The 22,500-nt window shown below is 47.0% G+C and overlaps 1 protein-coding gene across 4 annotated transcripts in view; it reads left to right on the top strand.

Annotated features, from left to right (window-relative positions):
• The window catches only part of LOC105890081 (trichohyalin-like), a 125,515-nt gene that overhangs the window by 85,405 nt on the left and 17,610 nt on the right, over window positions 1-22,500 (top strand). For all 4 annotated transcript variants that reach the window (XM_031583512.1, XM_031583513.1, XM_031583514.1 and 1 more), the window contains 5 exons: window positions 1,810-1,977; window positions 11,404-11,571; window positions 12,575-12,640; window positions 15,427-15,536; window positions 19,819-19,893. In XM_031583512.1, coding sequence (XP_031439372.1) covers window positions 1,810-1,977; window positions 11,404-11,571; window positions 12,575-12,640; window positions 15,427-15,536; window positions 19,819-19,893 — 587 coding nt within the window. The remainder of the gene's footprint in view (window positions 1-1,809; window positions 1,978-11,403; window positions 11,572-12,574; window positions 12,641-15,426; window positions 15,537-19,818; window positions 19,894-22,500) is intronic.

The following is a 22,500-nucleotide window of genomic DNA, read 5'->3' as shown; positions in this document are numbered from 1 at the left end:
AGAAAGTAAAAGAGCTAATTTTGCTAATTTGACTCATTTAACTTAATAAAGTGTACCTGGTCTGGATACTGTTGCGTCTGCGGTTTCCTCTCATAGCTGGTACGTGGTGGAGAGCACAGCACTAGTGAATCAGTTAATCGGTAAACAACAGAGCTAGCGCGATCATTAGCAAATCATGATGATAATGATTGTGGTGTGTTAGCGCATCTATTAAGCTAATGGCAAGTTAGTGCGTCGCTAATATCGCTGACGGTAAATGTAGCATCAATCCGCAGGCCGTGTTAGATGCGAGCCTGTCTGTTCTACACCAGTGGTCGTCACATGAGCGAGCGAGCGAGTGTGCAGATGGATAGAGAGATATTTCACACGGGCCGTCTTGTGACATCTTTAATTAGCGGTACCACATTAAAGGTAACCATCGGCAGGCTGGCTGAACAATCCCTCACATCACATCCGCATGAGTGAGTCCCTTGCTTCCTCCATCTGTGGCCTTCCCTTTGAAGAGAGAGAGAAGGAGAGAGGGAGGGGAAGAGATGGATAGAGAGATACAGAAAGAAAGGGAGAGCAAGAGATTTGGTGAGGAGGGAAAAATAGATAGAGGGACAGTGTGTGCGGGTGAGAGGCAGGGAGGGATGGATGGATGGAGAGAAAGAGAGATACTGAGTAAGGATGAGAGGGGCAGAAAATGAGAGAGCGAGAAAGAGGGAGAGAGAGCGAAGGAGGTTCGAAGGAGATGGACTAGTTCAGCTACAGGAAGGAGCAGTGATCACACCATACCCTGCCTCTCTCTCTCTCTCTCTCGCTCTCTCTCTCTCTCTCTCTGTTCATTTCTCACTGTTATATTTTAGCCATGTTTCCATCATCATTTATATTCACTTCCCAAACCTCCCAGGACATCAGTGAGATGTTTCTCCTCCTCCAGCCCACCTGTGGGAGCTCAGCTTTAATTTACTCTCAACACACACACACACACACACACACACACACACACACACACACACACACACACACACACACTCACACTTACACACACACACACACACACACGCACACACACACACATACACACACCAATATCACTCCCACACTTACTTATTAGCTGTTAATATCAGGCTAGGTCTCCCTAGTCGCAGAGATAATTTAATTGCTCCGATGAACACCAAAGGCCTTTTCCCCTCTTCTCTTTGACATCCTATTTTTAAGGTCAGCAACTCGGGGACAGTTGCAGCACATTACTCACGTCTCAGATTTTAAATATCAGTCCTGCCTCTTGACAGGAACTAAATGGTGAATGGACTGCATTCATATGGCGCTTTTCTACTCATGGAGCACTTTACACATAAACGCCTCAGATTAATGCCTCATCTTCCCATTCACATACCGAATGGCGGTGGCTACTATCCTAGGTGCCAGTCTGCACATCGGGAGCAGTTGGGAGTTCAGTGTCAAGGACACTTCGACACTTGGTGAGGAGGAGTCGGAATCAAACTAGCAACCTTCCGATTGCTGAACGACTCCTCTACCTCCTGAGCCACTATGGCACTGACTAGGAGACAGACATGGCTGTGCTGTATCCATGGGCATGTGCGAGTGAAGCCCACGAGGCCACATTCATGTAATTCTGTGAGTGTGTGGATGGATGTATAGAAACATTTACATGTGAGGTATGTTTGTGTGTAAATGTATCTGTGTTTGAGGTTTGTGTGGGTTTGTGCTTGAATGTGTTTATGCCTCTCCATGCTATATGTATTTCAGTTAATGTAAGTGTGTTTATAGTATGTGTGTGTGTGTGTGTGTGTGTGTGTGCAGCTGCAGCAGCAGGCAGGGCAGGTGTGTTCTCTGAGGCTGGAGCTGCAGCGGGAGCGTGCCCAGTGCCAGGACCATCAGCAGGAGTTGGCCCGACTCAACGCCTCCGTCACACACCTGAACACACAGGTGGAGAGCCTCAGGGTCCAGAGAGACAACCACGCCAACATTGTGAGGGAGCACACTTACTCCATGTACACTGCAGACTGCATACCGTATGGACATGGGTTTACACATGTGCGCTCTGGGTGTGGGTTTTGTGTGCATGTCAATGGATGTCTAGCTGTGTCTGTATGGGTATGTGTGTGCGAAATGAGAATTGTGTACTTGCAAGTACACTTGCAAGATTGATTGTTTGTGTGTAAACAAGGCACACTTTTTTCTCTCTCTCTATCTTTCACTCTGTCTTTGATCATTTACACACACACACACACACACACAAACACACACACACACGCACACACACTACTAACTCAACGCTGATAAAAGCCCACTGCTCAGTCGTAGTCCCCAAACACAGGCACCCAGCTCCCAGTGCTGCCCTACAGATGAGGCCTATTAAAGCCTGCAGCAGCTCTCTTATTACCCATGACAAACACTCAATATGTCAACCGTTTCAAATCCACTTTGGCCTCTAGCACTGTGGCAGTATAGGTTAGGCGCATCCAAAGGAATGACTCTATGCTGTGTTATGTAGTTAAGTGTGGTTGTGTGTGTGTGGGTGTGTGTGCGTTTGTGCATAGCAAATGAGCCAGTTTCTCTCTCTGAGAGTGTGTGAGTTGATTGGTGTTTTGTGAACTAACCAGAAGCACATATACGTCTCTGTAACTCCGCAGACTTCACTTCGGCTTCTCAGTTCCCCCTCCCTCTCCTCCTCTCCTCTCTCTCGATTTCTCTCTCTCTCTTTGCTCCTCTCTGCATGAGACCGGCGCAAATCAAACAACCGTGCTTCCAATAAACATGCGGCCGGGCAGCCATCAAAAAGGCGCGGCAGAAAATGATTGCATGTTTTGGTATCTTGGGGAGTGTGCAAATACCTGACAATAATCATTAATGTGTTTATTTATGTTCCACCAGCAGGGCCATTTAATGTCTCATGGTCGTTTCCAATTTTAATAGAACGCAGGAGCGGTTCAGCTGTTCACGTGAAGCTTGTTAGTGTGTTTGTACAGTAACTTTAAACCCTCATCCAGACTGGCCCAGTAGGCTTGCGTACAGAAAAAATACATAATACTGTATGTCAGAAATGGACTAATGAACACGAGCAATGAGCCAGAATTACCTTTCTTAGATGTTTTCATCCGCAGGTAGGCATTCAGGAAGTCCACTGTCTGTCTATCTATCTATTTCATTTGCCCTGACCGTTAAGAGGTTAGATGCGGCGTCTGTAATCACGGGATGCTATTAAATGGCCTCTGAGTAACGCTTCTGAGGGCAAGGGTCACAGAACGCGCGAGCGTCAGCGTAAATGCCTGATTTTTATTTCGGGTTTTAAATGTACTCCCGTGTCATCTGAGCTGTGTAAATGGACACACAGAATGTCTTTTGCCTTGTGTTCCTGCAAGGATGTGTGTGCCCCCCCGCCCCCCTGCCCCCTCTCTAAGGGGCATTAAGGTCTGTGGTGCACGGGAGGCCACTGCGAACCTGGCGATGGGTTGTAATGGGGAGAGAAATGGCCAAGCTTGATGAATCCAAAGGAAATTGGGTTTGAAATGGCCTCATCTGCTCCGGTCAAAGCCATTACTTGATGTATCTTTTAAGTGGATTTTGAGTGAGGCTAAATTATTTTAGAATTACCCTGGCGCAATGGACATTCTGCCACGCGTGGCTTTGTGGCACTCTAAGAGAAATGATGACCATTTGTCAGTAATTGTAGGAGTGATATTTTAATTATCTGGATTTTTTCTTGCTTTCTCAGTGACCCACTGTGCATGGCCATGTGTTTCTTTGCCATGCGACTATATTAGGCCTATCTCCATACCGCCATATTTTCCTACCCAGCAGTCGGAGTAATGAATACCACAACATGAAAGCATATGCAGGCACGCCATGCACAGACACATATACATGCACACACACATGCAGGGTCCAGGCTATCTGTAATTGTCAAGCATTCTCTTCTTTGAAGCCCCTGTATAGCGAACCACACTGCCAGGTTCTTGTTTCAGCTCGAGCGTATGCATCCATAATGGCCTAGCTTCTTCTAACAGTGTATGCAGTTGTCCAAAAATAACCTGATTTTACTAAAGACATATTACATGAGCGATAAATGTTATACATAATATCAGCACAGCACATTCTACTGTACATAATCACAGCCTTGCTTATAGTCTGTACTTTTAAGGTGATTTATTCAGTATACAGTGTTGATATTTGCAGTTGAAGCTCAAATTGCTCTGGTGTTGATCTGGCTGTGACCTTGTCCAGATCCACTTAGTGTCTGGGCTTGGGGTGAGACGCCACCAACCACCTGAGACCTTCTGCTTATTTTCTATATGTAGTTTAGAGTATCAGTGATGTATGAATCCCTTTGTACATGCATACACCGGATCTGCGTGGTGTTGGCATTGAGTTAGCCCACACCATCCACCTGAGACCTGGCCCTGTTAAAATATGCCACAGCACTTTGGTCAGTGTGAGTTGTTTTTAAATGTGCTTTATAAATACATTTGACTTTGACTTGACTGTTCACCCAGTCACAGCTCACCGTCTGTGTGACTCTGAAAACTGAGCCCAACTGTGTAACCTTCGCTCAAAAGATTTTTGTGTGATTTTTGAAAAGATTCCTCCCTGTTGCATTGACAGGTTCGTCTTCCTGCCTATGAGAAAACAGTCGACTACACTAGCGGTGCTGTGAGATTGGTTTAACATTAGTGACCCCTTTTATTCAGTAGTGCACACCTGGCCGGCTGTCAGTAGGGGGTCAAAGGGCACAGATGACCCTGGCCCAAGACCTGGGGAGGCCCACAAAAACTTCTATGGTTAAAGAGTGTGTGGGGAAAGGAGAGCTCTTTTACCGTGCGCCCGTGGAACCTACGTTGTGTGTGCGTCAGGGGTTATTGCATGGAGTTGAACACATTCGGGGCAAAGTCTAGACCTGTAGGGGGGTTCGGGGCACCAAGGCATGCAGGGCCTATTGTCTGTCTGACTCACATGAACATTACCCCATCCATTATACCACACTGCTGGTCTACATTAAAACACTTTTATGCTTGGTCACACTGACATGGGGCGTGGGCATTGCCATAGGTTACCCATAGAAAACATTTAAAAGGTTTTTATAGACAGAAACATTTCATGTGAACATAATACTGTTTGAATATCAAACGAATATTGTTTGGTAACGCATGGTTTAGTAGGCCTTTAAAGAGTGCTTCCTGGAGATCGATTTTAGACAGGGAGATATTAAAGTTTCATTCCTTTTTACCTTGCTCTACCTAGCCCAAATTGTCAGCAACAGAGGCGATAACCAGAGAGGATTGAGGCGGCGCGAGAGCTGTAGATCTGCGACCTCTTCCTTTATACAGACTAGTAAAAGCCCTCGCCCCATTGAGGCCAATGGGGGACTCGTGCGATTTCACCATTATTCCTTCACATTATTTTTCTGTGGAGTGGTTAAGGGTGTTTTGGATCCATGTCTCATAATCCACAGGTGGTTGAGGTCATTTTGAGCCAGTTGATTTGAGAGAAAACTGACTTTATTTCGGCCCACGCAGCCATCCGTCAGTACTTGCAGCCTGGTATATTAGTCAAAGTAATATAGTCCTTAGCCCCTAGTGTTAGTTTTAAAGTATAACCCTTAAACTGCAAAAAAAAAGAGGCTGTAGCCATGGACGCCCAGGCCTAACAAAGGCCATGGTGTGTGTTTAGGCCAGTCAGCGGCCTGTGTGTCGGGTGAGGACGGGGGCCTTTGGAGATCAGAGCAGGGCAGCAGGCGTCGTGCACACTGGTGCACATCAGCACATCAATCTCCCGACGCGGACTGTGTTCAGTTATGCCGTATAATAGAAAAGGAAAAAAGGAGAAACATTTTGTACTTTGTTCTTGAAAGCAGCACATCCTTCTCATGTCTTGAAGGCCAGTTGAGCTAAAAGAGCCATTGCGCTGAGTTGGGGCGACTGGGCCGGGGGTTGGTCGCATGTACTGCATGCGTATCCCTGCAATCACAAATCACCCTTTACTGTGCTCCCTATTATATCGGCACTTGATTGAAAACACTCATCTGGGCTGATTTGAAAAAGGCCACACATATCAAAATTACACAGTGCCGGCTCGGCCACCGTGATTGGCCGTCAGGTGCGGGAGGATGAGGGGCCTGCCCTGAAGGGCAAGCGCTGCGTCGTGTTTACTGTTTGTCCCTTAATTACTCGTCGAGCCAAAGCCCCCCTAAAACATCCCTCATTGCCTGTCCGCCTCGCAACCGCCATTAATCATTGAAGAGCAGTTATTAAAGCATTAGATGGTTCATTTTATTTGCCAGGAAATCACAGCCAGTACCGGTGCAATTAAAGTATCCATTAGTGGTATTATTAAGGAGAAGGGGGTACTCTGGTTTAATATGTAATTATGTCACTACCATTAAGGCCACCAACAAAATTGGCAGAAGAGAAATTAGTTCCACTCCTTCGTCTTCTTTTTCTTTTTTACGTCTTTTTTTTTTTACCTTCCTGTCCTCTTGTCAAATGAAGATGTTTTATTTAGCAGCTCTTAGTGATAAATATACATATTTAAATGATGTTCCTCTCGTCAGGGGTTTTAATTAGTGGAAATAATCAAAGTTTAATACCAGCATGTTTAACAATATATGTGTGCCTTAGTTCATTTGAAGTAGATGGACCAACTCGTGAGAATATCAAATGAGGTGTGCATGTGCAATTTTAATGTGTCAAGGTGTATACCCATGACTTGTTTTAAGTCATTCATTGGCTGAAGCATGCTTGAGGATTATTGCATTTTTGGTTGTGCAGACTAAAACAAAATATGTTATTTTCCCATCGCAATATATATATATATGTGTTTAAAACATGTAATTCGTTGTATTCAAAGTGTGGGTTGACAAGTTCCTTTGCACATAACATGACACCTCCTCATGACCAGACATGCTCTAACCCTGCTCCCAATTCCTCGTCTAGACCCTCCAATTACATCTAAAAAATTATTTTTCAACTCCTCACTATAATTCTTTTCACCACTCCGTCTCAATGCATTCTGCTGTCTCCCTTTCCACCTTTCTTCCTTTCTCACTGTCACTCGCTTGCTTCGGCTCCCTTCCACGTCACACTGCATTTTTGGATTATAATAATGCGCCAACCAGCACCTCCGCCGAGGCCTGTGGGATAGGACAGGCTTCCCGAGCCCTCCCGTCTCTGGTCCCCCTGCATTCGGCATTCAGATCCCTGCCGTTAATCCCTGGTCGGCGGGCTCCCATAGTTGACATTTCATACAAGAAGCCCGTCTTTATTTCAGCCTTGCCATGGTTGTCTATAATATCATCCTCCGTTCATCTTATTCTTTATTGTAATCCTCGCAGACGTAGAATAGTCCTCCCACCACCGTTTCCCCCGTCGCCGCCGCCTCTGCCGCCATCTCCCCCGTGCTCCTCAGAGGCTTGTGGAAATTGACACAAATCGCTTTTGGTGACACCCGTGCAGCATGGGGGAAAAGCCAGGTCCCGAGTTTACACGACAGCTCGCGGGGAGCATTGTGGGCTCAGCTTCTACAATGCCATCCGCGGAAAAGATTTGCCATCCGCAGACGGCGTTGATGGCAGAGTCGGAGGGATGCAGAGCCTGGGAGAGAGACAGACAGACAAATGGAGAGAGAGAGAGACTGAGAATGAGAGAGAGAAAGACAGATAGAAAGAGAGAGAGAAGGAGAGAAAGTAAAGTGCCATCTCTCTTCTTAAAGTTTGCAAAGCTGTGCCTTGCCACCACTGTGAGTGGATCCTGCGCCTCTGGCTTGATGGTTTGGGTGCAGTAGGACCATATTATTGCTTTGAATTGAATGCTTTTTTTTTTTTGCTTTTTTCAAAACCCGACGGAGAGTTTATCTCCTGTGGCAAGTCTGACTTTAAATCTACATTTGAGTGCACCACGAAAGCTAATTAGACACACACACTCATCCACGACCTGTCCCGGGTGTCTACAGAGACGTGTACTTTTCTTGCATGGTGAGCAGTTAAAGCTGTTACCTGTCAGGCCCCGGTTTAAATAGTGCTGCGCTATTCCGCGTGGACAAGGGCTCATTCTCCTGCTCAGGAATGCATCCAAACCATTCAGGAGCTCTGCTGGGATGGGGATCATTCACACACAGCCACAAGCGGAGCTAGAAGTGATGCATATTTGAATACATTTCATCTGTTCATTGACTCTGATTCTTGCTCCAAAGTCTAGCCAGCTATCGAGAAAAAAAATAATAGAAGCACATAAAACAGAATGATCTGAGAATCGATGTGTTCCACCTTGAACATGAGATATTGCGGAAATCTAATTAGAATGTCCCTCTTGTTGTTGTTGTTGTTGTTGTTGTTCCTTTGTTTTTTTTAATGGCATACTTGATATGCCCCATAGGGAGGTATGTACATGTGCTCAGGTGAAGAGGGAATATATGAAATGTTGAAGTGTGTGTGTGTGTGTGTGTGTGTGTGTGTGTGTGTGTGTGTGTGTGTGTGTGTGTGTGTGTGTGCGTGTGCGTGCGTGTGCGTGCGTGCGTGTATGCATGCCTGTGTGCGTGTGTGCGTGTGTGCGTGTGTGCGTGTGTGTGCGTGCGTGTGTGTGCGTGCGTGCGTGCGTGTGTGTGTGTGTGTGTGTGTGTGTGTGTGTGTGTGTGTGTGTGTGTGTGTGTGTGTGTGTGTGTGTGAAAAGAGAACTAGGAAGAAAAAAAAGAAAGCGCCGTCTCTAAACACTACAGCGGCGTTCCCCTGTGTTCCTGTCGCCAGTGGAGTCGAGCGGTGGGGCCGTGCAGCACCCTCCATGTGCTGATATAATAGAAACATTGTAACAAGCTACCAGACTTCACCTCTCATTCCCCCCTCTCTAACTCTCTTCTCTTTCTCTCTCTCTCTCTCTCTCTCTCTCTCTCTCTCTCTCTCTATCGTTCTCTTCCACTGCTTGTGTGCAAGCATGATCTACCCCCTCATAATTACCACTCTTTAATCTTCCCCTCTGCAGGGTTTCATTCCAGCTCTCAGTGTAGCTTTGCACGCAGAAAGAAGGCTAGATATTGCCTTTGGTTATTAACCAGCAACGGATTTGGAGAAGGTGGTGTGTGTGTGTGTGTGTGTGTGTGTGTGTGTGTGTGTGTGTGTTGGGGGGGGGGGGGGGCATAGTAATTTTGTAGCGGCTTTATGCAGAAGAATGAGCTGTCAAACATTATAGCAGGTGACAGGGTGATGTCCTCGTCAACAGACACAGCAGTGGCCTAGCCTTGGCTGTGCAGACAATCAGAGAGGATTCCAAGTGGCAGGCTTTTATTAAATATCTCTTCCTCTCCACCATGCATGCTACCTGATGATGCTGTACATTTGGTGGGGGCACAGGGGGGGCACAGTGGGGGGGTATGGGTGCGCAGTGTGTGGTTGTAGGTTTGTGTGTGAATGTATGTTTATATATATGTGTGTGTGTGGATGTGTGTCGTCTGTTTGTTGTGTGTTGGGGGTGGGGGGGAGAAGCGTTATGTTATTCATAAAGCAGACTGATCTAGCAGGATATCTGCACCCATGTAACTCCCTTTATTTACCTGAGGGTGGTCGCCTGCAAAGGCTCCAGGCGTTTAAAGCGTTGTCTTCTCCAGACACAGAATATTAATCAGGTTTTATCTCAGGTACTTAATTGTATCTGGGAAAGGATATTTGCATTCGGCAAAATGTATTATTTAAATGATCCATAAATATCTCTTTGGCATCTTTTATCCATTTCAGCTGTCAAGCTCTGGGAGAAAATCTACTTTTATATTTCATACCCGTGTTCTACATACTAATAGTACTATACATACTTGGGTTAAGCCAATAAATAGATTAAATTCGGGATACCTTGCCCATAGCCATCTTCTGCCTTCACTCTGAAGCTGTCGAGTGTGTATAAATGGATCATATTGAAGTCTCCCTCCCTGCACTGAAGGCGATATGAGCCCCCGGACCATAAGATATTGGCCTATTTCTAGCTCTTCTTCTCCTTGTTTGGCTGCAGCCTTTTTGTTTGTATGTGGCTGCCTCTTCCCAAAGCCTCGTCCTACTGTCTCATGTCACATAACGACTAACCCCCTCCTGTGCCGGCCCCTACACACTTCCCTAAAAGCAGAAACAATCTAAATGTTAAGCAGCCCCCCCAACCCACACACACACACACACACACACACACACACACACACACACACACACACACACTCTTCCTGTCACTTACTTGTATTACAGCCCTGTCTGTGGCACAAAAACCAAAACACAAAACTACTGTTTTTGAGTCTTCATTGTTCGGCCCTGCAACAAAGACAGTTGGTGTACCACGGTCCGAGCCTTAATCATGGCACCCTCACCCTCAGCCTTCAGCGCTATTTACATCCCCCTATCAGGGCCAGATTGGAAAGAAATGTTAATTTTAGATGAGTCCTTCCTCGGCTGGTAATTATTGTCATTAAGGACGCCTCAGAGCTCGCGCCTGTGCGAGAGTGAGAGAGTGCTGAGTGAAATGTGGGTTGACGTGTTCTATAATTAATGGTGAATTAATGCATTACTTTATGGGTACCGGTAAGGGAAAGGTTTTTAACAGCTCAGAGATAGATAGAGAGAAAGAAAGGGGGGGGGGGGGGGGGGGAGGGGTGTGGTGGTGAAGCTCATGCGATGGCTATCGCAGCATATCTGCGGGCGCTAATAGCTAGGCGCCGTGGCCCTGTGGAGAGCCCTAACTCAGTGGCTAAGTGTGGGCTCTAGTGTTTGCTGTGCTCTCTGTGTGTGTGTGTGTGTAAGAGTGAGTTTGTGCTCTGTGTGTGCAGGGGCTCAGGGAGATGAGCCACTGTTTGCCCTGTCCATCCTTTTTTTCTTTTTCTTTTTCTTTGCTCTGAATAGTTTGCGTTACACCCGCTCTGTGCTTTAGCTGGCGCTAATACACTCCTAACATCTCTCTTCTCTTCTCTTCTCTCTCTCTCCTCTCTCTCTTCTCTTCTCTCTCTCTCCCCTCTCTCTCTTCTCTCTCCCTCTCTTTCTCTCTCCCTCTCTCTCTTCTCTCTCTCTCTTCTCTCTCTCCTCTCTTCTCTTCTCTCTCTCTCTCTCTTTTCTCTCTCTCTCTCTTCTCTCTCTCTCACTGTCTTCTCTTCTCTATCTTCTCTCTCCTCTCTTTCTGTCCTCTCTCTCTCTCTCTCTCTCTCTCTCTGTCTGTCTGTCTGTCTGTCTGTCTGTCTCTCTACCTGTCTATCTCCCAAATATTTTAAATATTTAAAATCTCTCTGATTTTCTTTCCTCTGTGTTTTTTCTATTTCTAATTTCCCTCTAATATTTTAATCTCTCTCTCTCTCTCTCAATCACCCCGGTTCTTTTCTCCCTCCATCACTCATCGCCCCACCCCCCTCTCCCCCTCCCTTCTCTCTCCCCCGCCCCCCTCTCTGCAGGTGAGGAGGCATGAGGGGTGTATGTCGGCGCTGGGTCAGCAGCTCCAGCAGTGTCAGGCTGTTTGCCAGGAGAACAGCAGAGCGCTGGAGAGGAAGGAGGAGCAGCTGACGGTCCTGAGAGCAGAGGCTGCCGCTCTTCAGCAGGGCTTTGGGTGCAAGGCGGAGGAGGTGGGGAGGACATGCGCGCACACACACACGCACACACACACACACACACACACACACACACTCACACACACGCATATACACACACACCGCTCCCACACCCCTCCCGTGTCTTATCTAACACACTTTTAAACTCACATGGTCCCAATATCCATGTTTTTGTTAGATACACCCTTCTCCAGCATGGTTCCTCCAAACTCCTTTGTGTCTTGTCTAAAACACTGTAAACACGTATAGTCTTATAAACCCTTCCCGATACCCTTCGCCCATAGAGTTCCTAAACACTGGTATGGAAACATGCATTTTTATAGTTCCCAGCTTTGTATTGGACACACTCGCCACACCATTGTGGTTCCTACCAGGAGTCTTATCAGAAACGCTGCAAACATGCCTAGTCTTTTTGGCACACACACACACACACACACACACACACACATTACTCTCACTGTCCTTCCTTTGACTAACTCACTATAAACTCACACACTCCCCAACACCCATAACTTTGCAGGACACACCACACACACACACACACACAAACACACACACACACAGCTCCTAAGCACTCATCTGTATTTTTATCTCGAGCACTGTAAACATGCGTAGTCCTTATACTCCTCTTTGTACTAGACTCAGGGTTTGCACACACTTCATCTCCCATTTAACACACTGTAGCCTTACACAGTCCAGCACGTCTTACGGTCTCTTACACACACACCTCATATACATACACACATTCCTAATCTCTCCTTTGTCTGCTGTTTAACACACTGTAGACTCTTATACTTGTGTTTGATAATGGCATTACCCCTGAGCTGGGCTACAGGAGGTCGCTGTGTGTGTGTGTGTGTGTGTGTGTGTGTGTGTGTGTGTGTGTGTGTGTGTGTGTGTGTGTGTGTGTGTGTGTGTGTGTGTGTGTGTGTGTGTGTGTGTGTGTGTGTGTGTGTGTGTGCGTGCGTGAGCGACTCTAATCTAATCTGAACTCTCCTCCTTATTGATGCACCCATAGCAGTCTGAGGCTCTGAAGCAGGAGCAGCAGGCACTGGAGAAGAAACTGGAGGCGGCCACCTCTGAGGTAGATAAACTCGTAGCCTGTCTTTGAGGCTTTAAATGTTCGCTCTGATACCCATTTATAATTACAGACATGATGATAAAATGATAGAGTTTGGCTGTGGAATGTCAGTGGCCAGCTCAGAGGGAGTGAGTGATGTCCCGCTGGAAGAGCTGTGTATTTCAGCTGTCAAGCGGCGTGTTCATTCTTTCAATGCGCTTCTGTGGGGACAGTTAAGCCAAGCCGCCGGCGTTCAGTAGATAACTTAATGTGTGTGTGTGGGTGTGTGTGTGTGTGTGTGTGTGTGTGTGTGTGTGTGCGCGTGTGTGTGTTGTTGTGCGGGAAGCAAAATAGCTGAATCTCTATTTAAATCAGGCAGGGGCGTTTCATCTGTCCACCTCTCCATCCTCTCCGACTCCACCTCTGCGCCTCTCCCCCCACTGATTCAGGCCCACTAGGACCACACCTCACAAAGGTCACCACTGCAGGCATCTTTTTATCAGTCTGAACTTCATATAAGTTTAGCAGAATATATTCTGTTATTACATTCAGTCTTATAGCAGGCAGTGCTGGTGGTACGGTGGTTTTGAGACGTGCTGCTTTAGATATACGGATGAGATATGTGCAAAACACATTCAAGCTTAAAGCTCAGAGCTCAGAAACAACTTGCAGAAAGAAAGGACGCCAAGGTGAAGAAAGAACAGAGAAGAGAGAAATCGTGAGAAGAGAAAATGTTGTGGACCGTAGTCATCATCTGTAATTTGTCTCCGGGGCGATATTAAGCCCGTTATTCGGACAAGTGTTGTCTCAACACTGTCTGCCTCCACTGGGATGGGGAGGGGCGAAAGGCACAGGGGGGGCTGCAGCAGCATGAGGATGGGCTGCTGGAGTAATGAGAGAGCGCAGCTCGGGATGCCTGCCCAGCACAGGGGGTACAAATGCACTCCAGATGGGCCTGTTTTGGAGCTTTCTCAGCTGACAAGTAGTCATGTCCCAGACTCCAGCCAACTCTGTGAACCTCCAGCCAATCCAGGGCTGGTTAGGGTTTGCTCTGAATCTAGAGTCAGCGATGGCACATGTGCATGACCGCATGACCTGGCCATCACTAAACACTGAGAGAAACACAGAAGAGTAAGACCCAGTGCTCAAAGCCACCCATGCTGTCACTACCACAAGGTTTAATAGACAGTTTATGTCGTTTATTATATGGATTATATGTATATATAGATTATATAGATTAGTAGTATACACAGTGGGTTATGGATGGAGGTCTAAGTACCTCTTAAATGCTGTAGTCTCTGGTGTCACCTACTTCTGCTCTCTGATCCAGTGGCTGACGTTGGTGAGCGCCAGTTGGCTCTCCTGCCTGAGCTGTGGGATTCTCTCATAGCTCCTCCCATCCTGGTACCACTAATCAGGCAATTACTCCTGATTCCTCCATCATATAGGACGTCTGCCAGGCCTGTCTGCCTGTCTGTCTGTCTGTCTGTCTGCCAGGTCTGTCTGTCTGTCTGTCTGTCTGTCTGTCCTCTCACCCGTAAGAGCCTGGAGTGCTCGTGCTGTCCCCATGGGGATCCCTTTAGCTTGTCACTCCCTCCGCCTGACATCTGGCTGCTGCGGTACCGTTGATGGACACAGCCCATGGTGTCCATGGCGATCAGAACAGTGATGTCTGTGCGCTGGAGTTGACTAGGTGGGGGTCTGTGCCAATGACTGAGTCTGTAAGACTGAGCTCAGTACCAAAAGTACATGCATGTTTCCCTAGATGGCCGGCCCTCTGCACAGGATGACAGAGGAAGGGAGAGAGAAAGAGAGAGGAGGAAATAGAGTGAGAGAGAAGAGAGAGAGATTGATCTCACACACAAACACCAAATAAACTTACTGCTGTTTGCTCAACCCCCCCTCCAGACCTGTTGTGTTTTCAGGCCCCAGACAAGCCAAGCGAGGGGATCAAGAAGCGGCTCTAATTGAATTCACCTGATTAGAGTTGCACTCCCGCCAGCAGAGAGGGCCGCGCGCGGGCAGGCTGGGGGTAGCGGGGAGCAGAGAGTTCGCTTAGCATAATAAACTCCTAAATCGAAGACATGGGAAGGGCTGCAGGCATTCCTCCCAGCATATTGAATCAATTAATAGCATGTTGAAGGAAGCCCTCGTTATGGGGAGACGAGAGGAGCAGGAACTAGCGGGGCGCTGGGGTGCGGAGGGCTGGGGAGGTGGGGAGCTGTGGGGGGGAAGGGGGTGGAACACATACACACTGGGGCTTTACAAGGGGCACAGGTTATTATTAGTTGTGGAGAGAGAGTGGGTTCATCTCTGATCTGCTTTGATCTGCCTCTCTCTTTCTGTCTCTCTATTTCTCTCATGTTCTTTCACTTTTCTGTGATCTGTCTCTTTCTCTGTCTGTCTTCCTGTCTCTTTCTCTCTTCCACTCCTGTGTCTCTCTCTGTCTCTGCACCCCCCCCCCTCTCTACCTATCTTGATCTTTGTGTACCACTTTCCGTCTCTCCCCCCTCCCTGTCTATCTCTCTATCTTCTCCTCTCTCTCTCCCTCGTTCTCTCTACCTCATTGTGTCCCTCTCTCTCCCCCTCTCTTTATATCTCTCTCCCTCTCTCTCTCTCTTCCTCCCTCCCTCTCTCTCTTGCCTTCTCTCCCTCTCTCTCTATCCCTCATTCTCTCTCTCCCTCTCTCTCTCCCTCTCTCTGTTCTTCTCTCCCTCTCCTTCTCTCCCTCCCTCTTTCCCTCTCTCCCTCTCCCCCTCTCTCTCTCTATCTCTCCTTCTCTCTCCCTCCCTCTCTCCCTCCCTCCACAGCTGCAGAGGCTTGGTGAGGCCCTGGCGGAGGCCCAGGCAGAGAATTCACAGCTCAGCCAGGAGAGCCAACTGGTGCTCACCAACGTCAGCCACTGGATCAAAGAGCAGAAGTAGGTGACACCAGACACGCACACCCACACACACACACATATACACTCACACAAATACACACACACACATCCTCACACAAACACACACACTCACACACACATAAACACACACACACACAGACACACACACTCACACAAACACACGCACGGACACACAAGCACACACACTCACTCTTACACATACACACACACACACACACACACACACAAATGCTAATGACACGAGGAGAGGGATATATCCAACAGACAACTCTAAAGGCTCTTGCATGTGAACACATATTTACATTAACATGAACATGCATGGATGTAAGGGTATGCACAGACACATATGGAGAGCATGCACTTTTCCCATTTAAACAAACAGAAAAACTTGTGGAAACATACACACACACACACACACACACACACACACACACACACCAACACACATACACACTCACACACACACACACACAGGGGTGGTTGGACCCGCCGTGTCCCTCAGCCCTTAGCTCCAAATAGAAACAGACCCTCATGCTGACGCTTCTACCCACCGTGAAAATGGACGAGACTTAACTCGAAGGCGGCTCAGGCGAAAACATTCAAACATTTTTTTTTCACCTCGGTTTTAAGCGTTGTCTGTTTTATTGAACGGCTCTGATGTCATGCTGAAAAGGCCTGCTTGCCAGAAATGCGCAGAGCAAGACGGTGGAAATGGTTGGAGACCACCCACTGCTTGTGGTCGGGCCTGAAAGATTTGAACAGTAAAATATTACATTCATTTTGGTTAATTAACATCGGAGAGGACAGAATGTTTTAAGAGACGGAAGATGGAACCATTGTGAAGTGTAACCCAACCTCCTCTTTCTGGTATTATTTTCTTTCGCGTCAGTGACAACATGACCGCGCTAACAGAGCCTGAAGCCTCTCTTTCCACTCCTCCAGCGCTGTGCTTGTGTGTGTGTGTGTGTGTGTGTGTGTGTGTGTGTGTGTGTGTGTGTGTGTGTGTGTGTGTGTGTGTGTGTGTGTGTGTGTGTGTGTGTGTTAGTGTGTGTTGTGAGTGTTGTGCTGATGCGAACCACATTGGAGGATACGCCAGTGAACTTTAAAGTCATGGCCCAGTCACCTCAACTGGAGCTGAAGCAGCCTTTGATCCCGACGCTGGGCCTCACACATACACATGCAGACACGGACGCGCACACACACACGCTCACACAGACACACACACACACACACACACACATGCCAACACACACACACACGCACATGCCAACACACAAATGTGCCTCAGGTATGAATGCATGCATACAAGACTCAATGATAACAACATCAGGATGACATCCCACTATCAGGACTTATTTCAGCACTTCAGACACTCATTTGTGTCTTCACTGATCAGCCAAGTCGGTTAGGGTCCAAGGTGTTGTCCACTTGAAGCAGACACACGGTATATGAATTCAGCATGAATGATTTATCAGAAGCTCTCTTGTATGGGAGCTCCGTCTCTGGCCTTGGCGCTCCTCTCCCCTGCCTCTGCATCTGCCTCTGCCTCTGCCTCTGCCTCTGTCTCTGCCTCTGTCTCTGTCTCTGCCTCTGCCTCTGCCTCTCCTGAGCATGAGGAGCGGAGCGGAGCTACAGCTGAGCAGTCCGGGCCTCCCCAGCCTAATGGAGCCAAATGCTGTTTTCCCCTCCCTCTCTCTCTCTCCTTCTGTCTTTCTCTTTCTGTCTCTACCTCTCTCTCTCTCTGTCTGTCTGTCTGTTTCTCTACCTCTCCCTCTCTCTGTCTGTCTTTCTCTTTCTTTCTCTCTACCCCCTCCTCTCTCCGTCTGTGTTTCTCTTTATGTCTCTCTACCTCTCCCCTCTCTCTCTCTGTCTGTCTTTCTCTTTATGTCTCTCTACCTCCCTCTCTCTCTCTCTCTCTCTCTCTCTCTGTCTGTCTTTCTCTTTCTTTCTCTCTACCCCCTCCTCTCTCCGTCTGTCTTTCTCTTTATGTCTCTCTACCTCCCTCTCTCTCTCTCTCTCTCTCTCTCTCTCTGTCTGTCTTTCTCTTTCTGTATCTCTACCCCTCCCACTCTCTCTCCATCTGTCTGTCTCTTTTAGTCCCTCTAACTCTCTCTTTCTTTCTGTCTCTGTGCCTCCCTCTCTCTCTCGCTCTCTCTCTCTCGCTGTCTGTCTGTCTCTTTCTTTCTCTCTACCTCCCTCTCTCTCTCTCTCTCTCTGTCTGTCTATCTCTCGTCCTCTCCCTTTTTCTCTCGCCCCTTCTTTCTTTCTCTAATTAAATTACAAAGTGAGAGTGAACATGAGCACGGTTGAAAGCTGGGAGTTGAGAGCAGCTCAGTCTGGGCCCCCCCCCCCCCCCCCCACTGCTTCACACACACACACACACACACACACACACACACACACACACACCTCCATCCCTGAGTTTAGAGGGGTGGTTCCGACACCCCAAGGCTCTCTGAGCCAAACCCTCACACATGTGGAGCGAGTTTTAGCACCTGTGGTTGGTTTCAGTTAGCTTAGGGGTCATGCAGACGGAGTCTAGTTTGCCTGAACCCGGAGAACCCTGTCGCCGGATAGCCCTATCGTGCAGACGAACGCACTGTATCCGCACACTGTATCCGCACTCCCTCGAATCGGGGGTCCAAAGTGAGTAAACTCGAAATCCGGTTGCGGTTGGTGTTCGTCTGCACGCTATCCGCATACCTAATCGGATTGCCCCACGTGATCGCATCATTAGACCAGCCAGAACAACGGACACAACCGGCATTATTTAATAACTGAATGGGTTGCCATGGCGCAGTGAGTTTGGCAGCCAGTTATAACAGCTCTCCAGTTTAAAAAAAATTATTCTTCCTATTACCTTGCTCCTTTTCCACGTGAATTTCCCTAACGGGATTAATACAAATATATCTATCTATCTGTTGTTAGGAAAGGGATGACATTAACAAGCCACACTTTAATCTATCACTGTTTAATCTATTTGCATCAGACCATTTTTCAAAAACCCGTTTTTAAAAGTGTCAGCAATAGCCTATATGCGCAAATCTGACGTGAAAAGATTTTTTATTATAGACGGAAGTTTCAAAACAGATGAATGTTACGTTAGCTTTAGTCCTGTCAGACAACGATAGCGATAGCTACTAGCTAGCGTTAACGTTACTTCAGAGGTAGCCTACAGTACGTGAAGGACAAAGCCCTCAACAATAGCCTACATTTGTTGTTAGTAATAAAACCATGAAATTGGAAGCAATTGTAAACCATGAAACATCCAGGATCCACAGCACTTGCATTGTGGTCTCTCGTGCTCAAGCTCAGCATCTCCATAAAGCACAGACATTTAAACAACTCAGACATGTCATGTTGCACATTGCTTTGTTGCACTGTTCTAAACTCTTTATTATCAATAACAAATATAATTATTTTTCGCTTAACCTACAGTCTGCTCTTACCACTGATTTTATAAACCACCATAATGTGTTACTGTGCAGATTAAATGTAGGCTATGCGGCTAAGCTAAACGTTGCTAGTTGAGCTCAACTACTGTCATATGTTACTTTATTAGCATGCTCCTGTCTTCTTCTCCGTTTCTTCAGTAGTCTGTAGCACCTTAAAGCGCCACCAACAGGCGTGGGGGATGTACTATAGCTGAGTCAATCGGATTCGCTGGGTTCATGTGCACGCGATTTAAAAAGTTGATATGTGTGAAAAATTAACCCGGGTTCAGGCAAACTAGGCTTCGTCTGCATGGGGCCTTACAGTCTACCCCTATCACACACACACACACACACACACACACACTCACACACATTCACAAACACACACACACACACACACACACACACACACACACACACATAGACACACACATACACAAACACACTACCAGTTTCCAGTTTACGTTTGAAGCTTTTATGGAATGTTTCACCCAACTGTTGCTGAAATCTCACCCTCTGTATGCATAGCAGCTGGAGGTAGGAAGGGAGGGAGCGATACAAGCACACGACTGGCGAGAGAGACCTATAATAAAGAAAGAGAAAGAGTTGGACCTTTATATGTTACTAACCCTACTTTTATTTACACCTTTTAACAATATATACTCATATGGAAAGTACATGACGTTACATTAGCAATTAATACACAGTTAATATAAAGTTGGGCCAAAAAAGCCATCATGATAAGATAAGAAATTGAGGCCAGTAGTCCTTGCAATGAATTAGCATCAGAAACTAGTAACTGTTCTTTAAGTGTGTGTCTTATCAGTTGAGTGCTTTTTCTTCCCTTTCGTTTGTGTGCCTTGCAGGAGAGCCAGTGAGAATCTTTCTGTGACGGTTAAAGAACAGAGTCAGCGGATGACCATCCTGACCGCCGAGCGAGAGTAAGTGTGCTCGCCGTGCCTGCCTGGGTACATGTGTTCATTAATGTGTTGTTTGTTGACACAAACTAAACAATCGTAATAAACAAAAATAAACAAAATAAAACAAACAATAAACAGTACAAAGGGCATGGGGAACAAGAGGGGCTATGGAATGCCGGTAAGAGTAACATAATATATAAACATAACAAGTGAATTATTAATTAGTAATTAATAATAAGTAAACATTAATTATTAGCTATCTGGGACAGGGGGTTCACAGAGCTGTGGATCTCATGGCAAGCTGCTACATATCTTGCCACCAGTCTACAGCAGTCCTCCCTCTCTCCCAGTAGGGCCGGGAGTCTCTCCAGATCACTCTGGATAGATAAATATCTATCTCTCTCACTCTCTCTCTCTCTCTCTCTCTCTGTGTGTATGTGGGGGTCGTTATTTATGTGTGTCTTTGGCGTTAAGTTGCCAGTTGACTCGGCTGGCTCGTAAGTTCAATGTCAATGTCTTTGTTAACTAAGCGCAAAAGAAAATGAAAATAAAAGAATCCAGAAAGAATTGAGAGGACAGAAAAGGGAAAAGGTCAAGCAGGAGCAGTGTGAAAAGCATCCTACTCGCTTGAGGGAGGAGGGAGTAGCAGGGTACCGTTGAGCGAGTCTCCTTTCAGTCCAATCCCACTCTGACCAACGCAGAGCTCCACTCATTTCAATCGAATGCGTTTTTCTTGGAAACTCGTCAACCCTGATGGCATAATGGTGGATGTCGAGAGCTATTTAGTCATTGTTCTTTGGACCTCTATTGTCCATGTCGATACTGTATCTCTGGCCGCCTTCTCCGCTGAATCAAAAGCCAGGGACGAAAAGCGAGAGGTTTGTTAAGCATATTTGGAAGCTATACTCTCACTGTCGTCTCATTTAGACACTCAAGGACTCGCACACAAAGCCTGTTGGAGCCTCTGTGGTCAGGCCTGCACTTTCTCTCGCTCTCTCTCTGTTATTGTCATTCCATCTCTCTCTCTCTCTCTCTCTCTCTCTCTCTCTCTCTAATTCCCTCTTACTGTTTACATGTTTCTCTCTCTTTTGCTCTCTTTTTCCTTCTTACTCGCTCTCTTGTTTCTCTCTTTCTTTTTCTGTTTTTTTGTTCTTCTATCTCTCCTTTCCCATTTTCTTTTTGTGCATGTCTTCTTGCCTTGTCTCTGTTTCTCAGAACTCCCTCATTCTCTCTCTCTCTCTCTCTCTCTCACTCATACTCTCTCTATCTTCTCTCTCTCTCTCTCCCCCTCCCTCTATATCTCTGCTTTCCCCCTCTCTTCTAGGAATTCTGTTTGTCAGAGGCCAAGTGTGGGGATATCTGTCGTGTAATCTGGACCGTTATGGGGTAAATGGGGATGCAGAATGCCCATTATGGAGCTGAAGAAGCCAACAGAGGGTGGGGGAGGGGGGGTGAGGCGTAGGCTGGGTTGAATCTTAAGTGATTGGGTTGTGTGTTGGGGGGGGTTGGGTATGTTTTGGTAGTTGGAAGGAAGGTAAAAGGGGGGTTGGGGGGGGGGGGGGGGGGGGGGGGGGGGGAATCCACACCGGCCAGATGATGAATTATGCCCCTTATCTCCCGTCTCAGTACCAGAGATCTCCATGCTGTCGCTAGTGTCTAACTCTCATCCAACAAGAAAGATAAAGCCAGCTGGTTTACATCTCGCTCGGTCAAAATGCATCCAGATTTTCTCTTTTAATGGCAGGAAATAGTAGAAGTAGAGGAGGCGCACCTGTAGAGCAGGACGGCGCCCGCGTCAAGTTTTCCATCTCGTACCGTCACCGTCGTCCTCGTGTTTGGGAGAGTTGACACACAGTTACACATGACCTTTTCCCATCTCTTCCTTTTCACATGGAGGCGGAAGAAAATGGCGGTTCGGGAATCCTCACCCGCTCTGTGACTCGTGCGTAGACATCCACACACAGTCACACCGTCACACTTAATCACCTGTAATTAGTCAAATGCCAGTGTTTCAGAAAAGGTTAGTGCTTCTCCCCCTATGACAATTACCTCTTCAGTAACCGTGTAATAGGCAAACAAAACAGGTAGATGAAAGGGACGAAAATGAAAGAAATCACTTGATGTTTTTTTCCATTTGAATGGAATGCGTCTTTCAGCATTTTATCACTTTTCGGTATGTCGTAAGAAGAAGTAGTTTCACATTGTCTAACGGCCTTTCCTCCACCCCTGTACTGCATCTGCTTTTCTCTGCTATCAGCATCCTCAGTTTATAATTTATCATCGCATGCAGATAATTACATGCATTATGTACTGTCACACATGTGTTTACATGTCATGTTTTCCTGGTTTTGAGGAGGTGGTTTCTGATTGGTGAAGGGGGGTTCACAGGCATCTGGAGACGTGCTGATGTTCCCGTTGAGTTACAGGCAGGAAGTGGCGTCTGTGACAGCGCATGTCTGCTCGCAGTAAACGCCGCCAACACCGAGTCAGCCCACATCTGTATCTGTCTCATTCAAAACAAATGTTGCGTCGAGGACCGAGTCTGTGGCGCTCCCTACCAACGGCAGGGGCCTCCCCGCGGACGCAGAGATCAGTTTCAGCACGGCACAATACACAAAGGAATTTGTT

This window comes from Clupea harengus, chromosome 17 (assembly GCF_900700415.2).
Source record: "Clupea harengus chromosome 17, Ch_v2.0.2, whole genome shotgun sequence".
NCBI classification, from domain to species: domain Eukaryota; kingdom Metazoa; phylum Chordata; class Actinopteri; order Clupeiformes; family Clupeidae; genus Clupea; species Clupea harengus.
Note: the sequence above shows the minus strand (reverse complement) of the source record. Positions and strands in the feature narration are given on the sequence as shown.